Raw genomic sequence first — 12,603 nt, 5'->3', positions numbered from 1 at the left:
AGTGATTGTTTATCACCAGAGTTCGTATTTTCTCTTTTTTCTTTGTTTCAATAAATTATCTATTTGTTATCAAAAACAAAGGAAACATTGCTTGGTGTAATGGTAAAATCTCAGTCTGACAAGTGTGAGAATGTAGGTCCAAACTGACAGCAGCCACCTTGTGAAAAAACAAAACATGCCAATGGTTAGGCCTGTATCCAGTCTACCCTCCCAAGGCCCCAGATAACTAGAACCAATATTGAGTAATGGCCTTCTTTTAATCAAGAAAAGTGCAAACTAAGTAGCAAGTATCTCAATTTTTTGGAGTTTCCAGGTTAAAACTCTGTCACGTAATGTTGCAGGCACAGAAATACTCCTGTACTCTGACATCCAACTCAGGTTCTCTGACACCTCATGCCACATATTTTGCAGACAAACACTGACTTGTTACATAGCAATTAAACTAGTGATACCAATCACTAGATCATGAAGGGGTGACTTCAATGTTATAAGGTTTGTGGAAGAGACTAATAATTCTACGCAAAGAATCAGTACAAGCATGAGAAGATTCAGTCAATTTATTGATGCCTTCAAGCTCAAAGAGTACCTCTCTCATATAGTAATTTCACTTGGTCTAACTTGCAAGCCAACCCAATCAAAGTTAGAAAAGAGTAGAACCACGGAGGAGGTAATTGGCACAATCAAAGTTAATGTAGCCCATTGGGTAAGCTCTTTGCATATCTTCCAAGAGTTCTCAGCCAGACATTACAAGATCCTGGACAGAAGTATCACAATCTTCAAGAGCGAAAGAGAGAGAAAGGACGGAATGGAAACCTCCAGATGGTAACAGAATTAAACTGAATTTTGATGGAAGTTCACTTGGAAATCCGGGATTGTCAGGTATCAGGGGAGTAATCAGAAATTCTGAAAGGAGAATATTAGCATTACTCTCTGGGCCTATTGGCATGGGCAACTCTCTAAAAGCTGAGGTAATGGCATTTCTACAAGGATTGAAGATAGCCAAGCAACTAGGAATGAGGCATATTGAGGTTGAAGGGGATTCCAAGGTGATCATCCCTTGGGCTAACAACAATAGAACTACTCCGTGGAATTTCAAACAAGTGATAAGGGAAGTGGAAAAGGTTGCAAGGGAGGTAGAGGCAGAATTCAAAAGGGTTAGGAGTGCAAATGGGCAAGCTGATTATCTTGCTAAACAAGGGTCTTTGAGGCAACAATTGTTTTGGGCTGGCATTGTAAAAGGGACAGAAACATGTAATAGTGTGGGACTTCTAGTCCCATACACAAAGTTGTAAAACTTTTTAAATCTAATTTCAAATAAAAGTTTCCTTTGATGATAAAAAAAAAAAAAAAAGCCAACCCAATTTGTTCCAGGTTGAACAGATTCTTGTTTTCAGTGGACTGAGAAGAACATTGGGGAAACCTAGTGTCTAAAGCCCTTCCACAAGTAGCATTGGACCATTGGCCGGTTTTGTTCTCTTAAGGATAAGTTGGGTGGCAGAGGTCCAACTCCATTCAGATTCGAGAATATATGGCTTTGTGCCAATAGCTTTACTGATAACGCCAAGGATTGGTGGGAAGGGAACAATCCAAGGGTGAAATGGGAGGGGATGAGATTCCATTGGAAGTAGAAGGAATTAAAGTTAAAGATTAAAGAATGGAATGTCCAGAATTTTGGAAGATTGAAAGATATTAAGCAAGAGTTAATAAGTAAGATCGAGGAATTGGACTCAAAAGAAGTGTCGTCCTTTAAGGAAGGAGAAGGAAGAAAGATGGAAACCCAAGAAGAATTTGGAGGATTTATTGCTCAAGGAAGAGATAAGCAGGAGACAGAAATCTAGGAGCACTTGGCTAAAGAAGGGTGATAGGAACAAGGTTTTTAAAACCGACCCAGATTAAAAACCGATCAGGGGTCCGGTTCCCAGGTCAAACGGTCCAATCGTTCGAACAGAACAATCAGCCCGCTCTGATAAAAAATTAAAAAATTAAAAAACGATCAAACCATTGAACGGTTCGTACAATTCAACCGTCCATGTCAGCGATCTGTTGACCAAATCAACATTTTTTTGGCAAAAATCTGGCTTTGGTGAAAAACAGAACTGGTCACCTAACCGGTTCCCGGTTTTTCCGGTCTGGCTGCCCGGTCCAGTCTAGTTTTGAAAACCATGGATAGGAATATTAAATTCTTTCATGTGATGGATAATGGAAGAAGGAAGAATTTTTGTGTCCAAATTAGAGGTGAATGGGACCACAATCTATCAACGAAGTGATATCGCTCGAGATTTTTTGGATGATTTTAAACCCATTTTTAGGAAGCCCTTAAATGATAGATTGTGGCTTGAGGGCCCAAAATGGTCTAGGTTATTTAGGAATCTAGGTGGATGGAAAGGGCTTTTTTTTAAGAACAAAAGGAAAAGTTCAATCAAATAAAAGAGAAAATACAGCAAAAGGTGATAAGAAATCACCAAAAGCAAAAAACACCCTCAAGAAACCCAAAAAGGCCGTAGACCACCACACCTTGTAAACATAAAAATACCCAAACAACTCCGAAAAAAAAAGATCCCAGGACAGACCCAATACAAACCCCCATTTAAACAACGACCACGACCCATCTCTAAACAAAAGAAAGAAGCCTTCCAAATGCCCACATTAATCTTCATCTATGAGCACATCCTCTTGGCTTGAAAACTCATCGTCCCAATCCTTGCTCCCTTTCAAATGTGCTTTGTTCTTCATTTTCTCTTCCTCTTTTTTTCTTTCAAATTCTTCAAAAGCCCTCCTAACAATTTCCTCACCACCCCAGAAAAATAGGCCCAAGTTTTTCCCAATTGTGATCTCTCTATCAACTATTTTGTCGTATCATTATCCTGAAACTTTGTCAACATCATTATCCTGAAGTTGTCGTATCATTATCCTAGCGATCACCCAATTCCTCTCTTTTTCTAATCTTGAACGAGACACTCCTTATCGCTTCATTTCTTTTCAAACTAGATTTTTAGGCCTTAGAAACTTCCTCTTGTCTTCTTTTCTATTCCTGGACTGAAATTCCTTCCTATCATTGTGCAGATCGTCATTAACATCTTGAGTACTAAACACATTTCCTTTTGATCAAGACAAGAACTTTAGGCCAAATTCCTTTTCTGCAATAGCTGATGGAAAATTTGCGCCACAAATCTTATCACCACCCTTGAGCCCTTATAGAGAAGTTTTTGCAACAATGCAACTGCAACCTTTGAGTCACTGGAGATCCTACTTTGAGTTGAAGAAGGGGAGATATCTCCCCTTAGCAAGCCCATCAAAGGCCTCTTCTTTTGAGTCATGTGACTACTAAGGTAATCGTCTGACCTAGAGTTACTAACTCGTCGAAGAAAAGAATCTGGTTCACCCTCAAAAAGTTGACCCAATTTGAAACTTCCCTGATTTAATAATTCTTGTGGTCCCAAAAGATTAATTGGAGTAGCTCTGCCCCTCATAATCTCTGCATAAGACTTTTCGCCTAACCTCCGCTCTCCTTTTTCCATTGATTCAAGCTAATAACATTTTTATCTAGAGCCTTTCCATCTAACCCGCATGGAGTCTCTTCGTCTTCCTTTGCCACCTAGCCACTAGCCAAAGACTTTTGGCTAAGACTTTCTTCTCCACGTGTAACCCAACCCTCAAGGATGTCATAATCTTCTTCCTTAGAACATTTCCTCCATGGGGACAATTCAACTTCCAGCAGCACCAAAACCTTAAGCCAGAGGCCATCAATGAACAGCTCTAAGCATCTAGGGACTTCTTCGGGTTTCAAACCCTCGACTCTTACTTTTGCGGCATGAAGATCTTGAATATTGAAAGCTGTCAACATTCCACCCAGGCTTGGATCAACTTTTCCAGAATTTTCGCATACCAATAATTGAAAGGGAAGGGAGCCCTACAAACTGAAGCTCGAGAAGACGTCCTAAGATATGATTCCGATTACAAGACACAAACCAGCTCTCTACCCTTACCCTTCCAACAGGAGATTCCATCATCTCAGCACTTGGAATCACAACTTCTTTGCTAGCTCCAAATAGCAGGCCCTTTGAGTCATCAAAAGGTCTAAAGTTTACAGTACCTTTTATATTGAATCTCTTCACAACCGCCCCCGCGATACTTTCCCAGTTTGAGACTCTTTTGGATGAAGTCAGAATCAAATTTCTCTCCCATCCTCCTTTAAATTTTTGTTCTTCTTCCTTCGATTTATCTCTGTAGCTCTGGTTATCACAGATTTCTGCACCACCACAAAAATATGAGCTTTGCCTTCTATTTATATTCAACAGAGAGTCCTGAAGGGCCTCTACAAACATTCTCCATCCTACTCTCTCTCTCTACCCTCTGGCACACACAGCATGTGTTTTCTATTATCACCACAGCTTTCTATAATCACCACAAACCAGCCCTTCGCATTACTTCTCATCTTTTTTTATCAGCAACACAGAATTGATTTCCTTAATAGAAAACAGGCATGAATACAACAAGAGATTGTGAAAAATGAAAAACACAGGTAAGCCAACTCAACTCAGATATTACAAATGAGCCCAATACAATTGAGTTCTACATACCCCTTTCTTAGCTAGACCATCTGCCAAGCTGTTGGCAGTTCTTCTCACCCACTTAACTCTGATTGCCATGTCCTTTGATAACACCATTTAAATCATCTGAAATATTCCTCAGGTGCCATGTCACCCCTCCCCTTTCTGCAGCCATTTCACAACAGTTCTCAAATCACCCTCAACGACTAAACTATCAATGCCCAACTCCTTTGCGTTCTTGATCCCATATACTGCAGCTAACAGTTCTGCTCTTGTGGTCTTGCCACATCACCCTGTTCAGCAGCTGCAGTATTAAGGCTATAATGTTCCCTTCCTCATCCCTAATTACCCCCTATGCCTGACGGGGCCAAGTTACCCAAACAACTCCCATCAAAATTCAGTTTCTTCCAGCCACATAATGGGGGTGACCACATCTCAGCAGGTTTTTGTCTTCTAGAAGATGAAGCAACAATAACAGCCCAGGCCTTGAAGAAGTCTTCAACCTTAAAAGTCTAAAAACAGTTTCAAACTTTTTGCCCATTGTGCCACTCTTAAGGTTATGATTTCTACCAAGGCTTCCTTGCTCCTTTCTCTTTCTTCAAACATTCTTGAATTTCTTTCCTCCCAAACTGTCCATAATACCGCTACTCTCGTACATCTACCCAAGATCCTGCAACTCCTTTTAGTACAAGCTAAAAACAGAAGGGCTAATCAATCCTTCCAACCTTATCAGGAGGAGACCAAATGCATCTAAAGAGGGAAGAAAACCAATTCCAAATAAAGCTAACAAGAGGGCAAGAGATTAGGAGATGAAAGGCAGTCTCACCACTTAACTTGCACAGAACGCACCAGCTGGGAGATAAGCACCAAGTTGGTCTTTTTCTTTAAAGCAAGTCACAAGTATTAATACAGCCATGAAACACTTCCCAACAGAAAGCACTGGTTTTTGGGGGAATGGGAAAGCACCAAACTTCCTTAACTGGGAAAGGAAAGGATGAAGTGGTAACGTGTTTCTTCTCATCTCAGCTTCAAAGCTCTTCCCAGCTGCAGTTACTTCACTCTTCCAGCTCAATTTTTTAACAGAGAGAATCGTCCCATCCATAAAAACCCTTCAGCCATACAATCACTTCCTCAAACATGAAAATGATGGCTCCTTTTTCCATCTCTGATCTTTAACAGTTTCCTTACCCTTGTATCTACCTTTTTCAAAGCAAAAACTCTTGGCTTCAATCTTCACTTCTCTTCTCCAATTCCAAGGGAAACCTAAATCACACCCCATAATTATTGGCTTAACAGGAAAATGTTAAGCACCCAAATCCATCATCAATATAGTCACACTGTTACCCTTCACAACCAAAAGTTTACAGACCTTTACTAGGGTTATTAGAAGAAATAAAAGAAGTTATCTTTTTTGATAAGTATAAAAGATTATATCTTCTCAATGGATAGATCTAAGGTTTCCTGGCCATGATGGCTTCACAATGGCCTTTTACCAAGACTATTGGGAGATTTTGAAAAACGATATTCAAAAGGCGTTTCTGGAATTTTTTGAGAGGGGGTGGTTAATCTAAGGATTAATTCTACCTTCATTGCTATAATTCCAAAAAAAGAGGATGCTTTGCACCTTAGTGAGTTTCAGCCAATCAGTTTAATCAAGAGTCTTATAAAGTCATTGACCAAATTTTTTGCAAATGAGAGTGTTTGAAGAGATGAAACGGTTTGTAAGGGTTTTGTTTGCAAGCTGGATCTGGTAAAAGCATATGACTTGGTTGATTGGGGTTTCTCACTGGAGGCCATGAAGAATTTTGGGTTTGGAGATAAATGGTGAAAATGGATTATGGGGTGTGTTAGGGCATGCCATTATTCAATTTGGTGAATGGAACTAAGTGGACCACTTTCCAGCATTGAGAGGCATTAGACAAGGGGACCCCCTTCCCCTTTTCTCTTCCCTTTAATCACAGATGTTCTCGGAAGATTAATTTCAAGAGCAGACTCTAGGAATTTGATTAGGGATTGGAGAGTGAGCAAACATGAAGTGCCAATTTTCCATCTACAATTTTTTGATGACACAATTCTTTTTTGTGAAGGAGGTAATCCTAACTGGGTGAGCAATCTAAAGTTGGTGGTGCAAACTTTTGAGCACATCTCTAATTTCGAAATCAATTTTGACTAGGGGTGAGCAAGAAAAACCGAAAAAACGGACATAAAATTCCAGTTAACCAACCAGGTTATTCGGTTTTGGTTAACTAATATAGAAAACCAAAGGTTAACCAACTGACTGGTATACATATATTTCTATATATTATATGTATATGTATATTAAATATATTTTTTATATATACTTTATATTTATATTATAAATTAATAAATATATATTATATATAAATATATAATATATTATTTATTATTTAAAATATAATATTTTATATATATTTCTAGTTTTTATTATATATTTATATATTTTTATAATATATACTATAAATATAAAAACCGAACCAAACCGGTCACTCGATTAACTTATCATCTTCGGTTCAGTTTCGGTTACTGGTTTTCCAGAAACTGGTAATACTGATCTAGCTTCAAAAATAGGCCATGGTTCGGTAACAAACCGAGCAACCCTAATTTTGACAAAAGTTGTTTTGTGGGCTGAATAAGGAGGAAATACTAGAGGGAGCAGAAATTTTGAGTTGTGTGGTTTCAACAATGGTCAATGAATTATCTGGGGTTGCCTTTGGGGCATGCCATCTCCAGCCATATGGAGCCATTACTTCTTTTGTGGTTTTCTCTAACTCAAGACCAGGTTTTGATTGAGATTTGGGTTTTAGAAGAGGCTTCAGTGAATCTGAAATAGAATGTACCTCACATTTACTCCAAGGTCTTGATAGGGTGGTTCTTGATCCATCCAAAAGGATAGTCAAATCTGGACCCTCTCCTCCTCTAGCCTCCTTACATGTACCTCCTTGTCTCTAGTACAGTCAGAGATAGTGTTGGTTTGCCTTTCCCTATAAAAGAGATTTGGAGTTCACCCATTCCACCTAGGATTGGGGGTTTTACTAGGAGATTTTTCTAGAAAGAACCAGCACCCATGATATTGTACAAAGAAAAAGACCTAATTGGTACCTTTCCCCCAACTAGTGTCACCTCTGTAAGCCAATGGTGAATCTTGCTATCACTTATTAATCCCCTGCCTTTCCTCTTCAATTTGGGAATGGTTTACTTCATTGTGTGGGTGCAGGTGGAATCCCCCACCTAGTATACAAGGCCTATTTACCTCTACCTTCTTTGGCTGGCCTAAGAAGACGGGTAGGACCGTAGGACTCTGTAGAGGTGTACCAAGGCAGCTGTATGCTGGACAATTTGGAAAGAAAGAAATCAAAGAATCTTCTCAAATAAAGAAAGAAGCAGGGAAGCCTTATTTGAAGTCATATGACTCATATCTATTAGAATGGGGTCATTGGGTAAAGACTTTGAAACTCTTGGAGGACATTTCAGTGGGTGATGTGGTAAGAAAGTGGAAAGAAGTAATGACTCGGCTCCTATTAAGGAGGTTATCAGGCCTATGTGGTCCCCTACTGAGATAGGATCTGCAAAACTGAACTTTGATGGCAGCATTGAAGGTAATCTGGGTCCTTCAGGCATCGGAGGAGTTCTCAAGAATGATGAAAAAAGCAAAGGAGATGCAAATATGCAAGTTGGTAATTGAAAGGGGATTCAAAATTAGATATTAATTGGAAGCAAAAGGAAGAGGATGATGGGTGGTGGTCCTGGTAGAATTACATCCATGAGAGAAGGAGAATCAGGTGGTTGTTACAAGATATAGAGGTCGCTTTTCAGTGGGTTAAAAGAGAGGCCACTCACTTTGCTGACACATTGGCTAAACAAGGGATGGGAAGGAATCAACTGTTTTGGGCTTTGATGTAATTTGTATTGCTTAAGGGAGAGCTAAGAGAATTCATCTCTCCCTTGCTTGTGCACCTTTATCATTTTTCTTAATTTAATGAAATTCAGTTATTGATTAAACAATGAATGTATCCATAATTGTAAATTACAATGTGATCCAATAGCTAGTAAAACTCCTTTATGAATTTGCCAGTACTGAAAAAACCAAGCTGTAAAGCAGAGCTCATACATACCAGTACTGTCAGGAACCGCATCAAAATACGAATCCTATCACAATTTCCAGAATCTAATGCATCCTGAAATTTTAAAATATGCATGCAACCATAAGTTCAACAGAAAGGAAACCTATTTCAAATGGTGGCCTAACACCAAAAAGCATTTAAACCACATGATTAAGTGAATTTCTTTGGGACTGATAAAGTAAGATGCTTCAAAAGAAGCAATAAGCTTCAAATTAATGTTCAAGGCTTCAAACTGATTTTTAGTAATTAAACATAATTCAACAAACATAAAACTCAGGAACACAAATTACCAAGCTTCGGTATGATAACTTTACAAGTTAAAAGAAAGAACTAGTACATTCACAGTTCTATACCTGCAAATTAGTATGAGTAGTCTCCACTACTCTTTTAGCAAAGTCCTCATTTTCCAGATTCAACAAACCAACCTGCAAGGATGAGATAGATTGCATTATCATCCATTCAACCAACTTCTAATAGTTGCTGATCAACTTCAAAAGGTAACTTAGTAATAATCAGACAACAGCCAAGTAAAATTCTTGCATCTATACGAATGCATAAAATAACTGATTAAATAAGCATTAATGTTTAAGCATGCAATATATTCTATAAATTTACATATATAACAGCTGTCATAACTCTAATTAATCTCAAATCAATTGAGAAAAATCCACATTGATGGACTAGCAGCAGAAAAATGTAAAGGACCACCTATTACAATAACTGTTCAATCAAGCCCATACACTTTTTTTTTATAAAAAACGGTAACTTTCATTAGATAAAACCAAAAGAAACAACTATCACCTTCCAAAGTAAAAGGTGACCCCTGAACAACAAAAATCTTACAACACTGCACAAAACAAAAACTCCCAATTCACCCCCTGCTTTGCTAGGTAGTCAGATAAAGCATTTGCTGACCTCCTAGACCAATACACTTTTGCATCCAGCTCCCTTGTGAGGCTCAATGATTCCCTTACCTGTTGTCTAAGGGACCACGTTCCCAAACTGTTTGATTGCAGCCATCCTACTAATTTTGAATCCCCCTCCACTTCCAACTGTTAGTAACCCAATTGCTTGGCCCATCTGAGCCCCTGGAGGAGAGCCAAAACTTCAGCTCTAAGCGAGTTCTCCACACCTATTGGGCCAGAATACAGAGCTAGGATTTTTCCTTCCACATCTCTAAACACACCCCCTATTCATCCTTAAAGGATCAGTATGGAGTTTCTCAAGACAAACAGTCATGAAACCAGCACTGACAATATATGTATACATGTTTAAAGGGCCAAAAAGGAAAAGGATAAAGGATATAGATTTACTTTACCAGTGTCCCATACAGAGGAATCTTATGAGGCAATTGTTCAGCACACTGGAGAAGAAACTGCAGAATGCAATGAACAAAATAAGTTGCTTCACAATGTACAAGTTCCAATGGAACAGGATCTAGTATAATGCATTATGATTTATGACTTTTGGTTCAATGAATAAAAACTACTAGCAACAGTTAGTATATAATAATACTAAATGGAATCAAGTTCTACAAGCTCTTCAACTGTTATTTGTTTACATTTACAATCTACTTAAAAGGTACTTGGAAATCACAAGAGGTGATATTTTTTTCATTACAACTGAACAACCAAGTTTGTCAATCCACAGTTGTCAAGGCATCTAGGCAATAATAGACTGCCTAATCACCTAGGTGAGCACATATACAATGGAATTTTTTTTCTTTTTTCTTGGTTAAGTATGTAGGCAACGAGTTTGACAGAGAAAAAAAAAACAATATTATAACTTATTTAGTGCCTAGGTACTTATTTACTTAATGAATTTAACAAATCTTTATTAAGTACCAAGACAATAGAGTTTGACAAAGAAAAAACTAAAGGGAGACCATTTGACGAGGCTCCCACCAATGCAGGGTCTGCGGAGGGACAAAATTGAATTTCATCTCAATACATGGTAATCATCATTATCTAAAATAGAATATAGAATTTTAAATCTATTATCTTCGAAATATAATATCATAATGTAATTAGTATTTAATAGAAGACTTGCAAGTAAAAATATTGTTAGCAACCAAAAGGTTTATGACAGTAACAGAAAGGAAGAAAAGAACAGGGAGTGAAGCCCCTCTTTTGCTTAACTTATGTGTGTGTGTCCATGAGAGAGAGACAGGGTAATTGGAGGAAAAAAAAACTCTTCTAAAACAAAGTATAAGTAATATGCTTTCTCTCGTAGTGATACCCTCAAATCTTATCATGTTTTATTTGTAAAACCCTAAACCAAAGTATAAGTAATATATAGGATATACCATAGGAAGTTAGGAAATATTAGAACAAACACTAATCAAATGCAACCATATCAATGATATTACAATGATGCACCCACCTTGTTATTTTGCCACCTAGGGGGGCGCCTTTTTGGTACAAGTCATGGTGTTCAGGTGAGGTACCCCACAAAAGGTACTTTGTTGCCTAAATGATGCCTTTAGTAATTTTTTGAAAATTGCAATCTAAATTGTAGAGAGAGTTAAATCAAACCAAATTATGATTCCTAACATAAATATAAACAAAAAAGTCAAAGTAGAGGACTAATTCTTAATTGAATTTATTTGAATCGTTGGAATCGTATAAATTGTAAGATTTGTGAGTCCAATTGTAGGATTCAAACAAAAATCATAAGATTTATGAATCAAATTGTAGGATTCAAACAAAAAAAATAAGATTATGACAATGTTTTAACATCTATGTGTAGACCAATAATCACATACAAATAATAAGTAAAATGGTTTGTCCCTTGAAATCTTGGGGAGACATTATTTCTGTTCTATAATGAAAGCTAATATATACTTGAAATAAGTTAATTTCTTTGCATTAATATATACTTGAAATAAGTTAATTTCTTTGCATTACAATTCATTGGTGAGCTCATTTCATGTCATTCATCTTTAACTCACACCATAACACAGATGACTTAATTTCTAAGGCATGTCAGTGCAATATTAGAGTACTAAAGAGAGGTGAAAAGTATACTTACGTCCAAAATATCGTCTCCAGAGTTCTCCAACTCGCGCCACAGTACGCCGTAGCATGTTTCCTGCAGTGCCGAAGGAATTAGAGAGAGAGAGAGAGAGAGAGAGAGTACTTTGATTGTTCAACTCCAAAGAACAAGGGTTTACAGGAGCAAAAAAGAACTAAACTGAAAATCAACTGGAGAATAAACGTTAACAACTACAATGAAGAAAATGCAGAGATGTACTAACAATGTGTTCTTTGAAATCAGAGTTTCCGCCGTATTCGGGGCATTTATCGCCGATCCTCAGCAAAAGAGTCCGCCAGCTACTCATTCTTCCTAAAACCTAAAACTACAAAAAAATATATATATATATATATATATATATAAATAAAATTAATAAATTAACAACGAAAACGACCAGAATCAAAAGCAGGAACGAAGGGAGAATCAGGGGGGTTTCTGCTGAAACTTCAAACTAAACAAATAAACACGAACACAAAGTTAACGGGAAAACAAGGGGCTTCTATCTTCAGGTTTTGGGGGGAACTTTTTTGCCGCTCGCTTCAGAAGGAAGAGACGGAGAGAGAGCAGGGGAGAAGCGAGTGAGCTATGGTTTTGCAAGGGCTAATTTTAATTTCGTTTTCATCTACTGTTTCCTCGTAGCGGTAGCGGAGTCGCCGATTCGAACCCGTTAGTTTCCCATTTTCAAGTTATTGGTCCGGACTCCGGAGCACAACTGCACAACCCTAAGTTTAGGGTGCAAGTCGGGCGGGTCGGGCAATCCAGGCCCAGTCCTAAATTTTCCCGAGGCCAAGTCCGATTTTTGCAACTCGAGTCCAGTACATCTGTAATTTGACGCATTCGGGTCGGGTTCGAATTGGTAAATAAACCTACTCTAAAAT

The 12,603-nt window shown here is 38.0% G+C and overlaps 1 protein-coding gene across 2 annotated transcripts in view; it reads right to left on the bottom strand.

Annotated features, from left to right (window-relative positions):
• Positions 1-12,380, bottom strand: part of ABH1 (ARM repeat superfamily protein) — a 56,553-nt gene extending 44,173 nt beyond the window's left edge. The window contains exons 1-6 of one of the 2 annotated variants that reach the window (XM_088977111.1): positions 12,197-12,377; positions 11,949-12,050; positions 11,723-11,782; positions 10,011-10,067; positions 9,046-9,117; positions 8,684-8,746 (exon numbers count right to left, since the gene is read on the bottom strand). In XM_088977111.1, the coding sequence (XP_088833237.1) occupies positions 8,684-8,746; positions 9,046-9,117; positions 10,011-10,067; positions 11,723-11,782; positions 11,949-12,032 (336 nt within the window). In that variant the 5' untranslated portion in view covers positions 12,033-12,050; positions 12,197-12,377. Of the gene's footprint in view, positions 1-8,683; positions 8,747-9,045; positions 9,118-10,010; positions 10,068-11,722; positions 11,783-11,948 lie in introns of both variants that reach the window. The other variant, XM_088977110.1, reaches the window with a different exon arrangement.
• Between the last annotated feature and the right edge of the window lie 223 nt (positions 12,381-12,603).

The sequence above is a fragment of the Nelumbo lutea genome, chromosome 3, assembly GCF_056320005.1.
Source record: "Nelumbo lutea isolate HS-2025 chromosome 3, American lotus-T2T, whole genome shotgun sequence".
In the NCBI taxonomy this organism is placed as follows: domain Eukaryota; kingdom Viridiplantae; phylum Streptophyta; class Magnoliopsida; order Proteales; family Nelumbonaceae; genus Nelumbo; species Nelumbo lutea.
The sequence above is the reverse complement of the archived record's forward strand: the minus strand, read 5'-3'. Positions and strand labels throughout refer to the sequence as shown.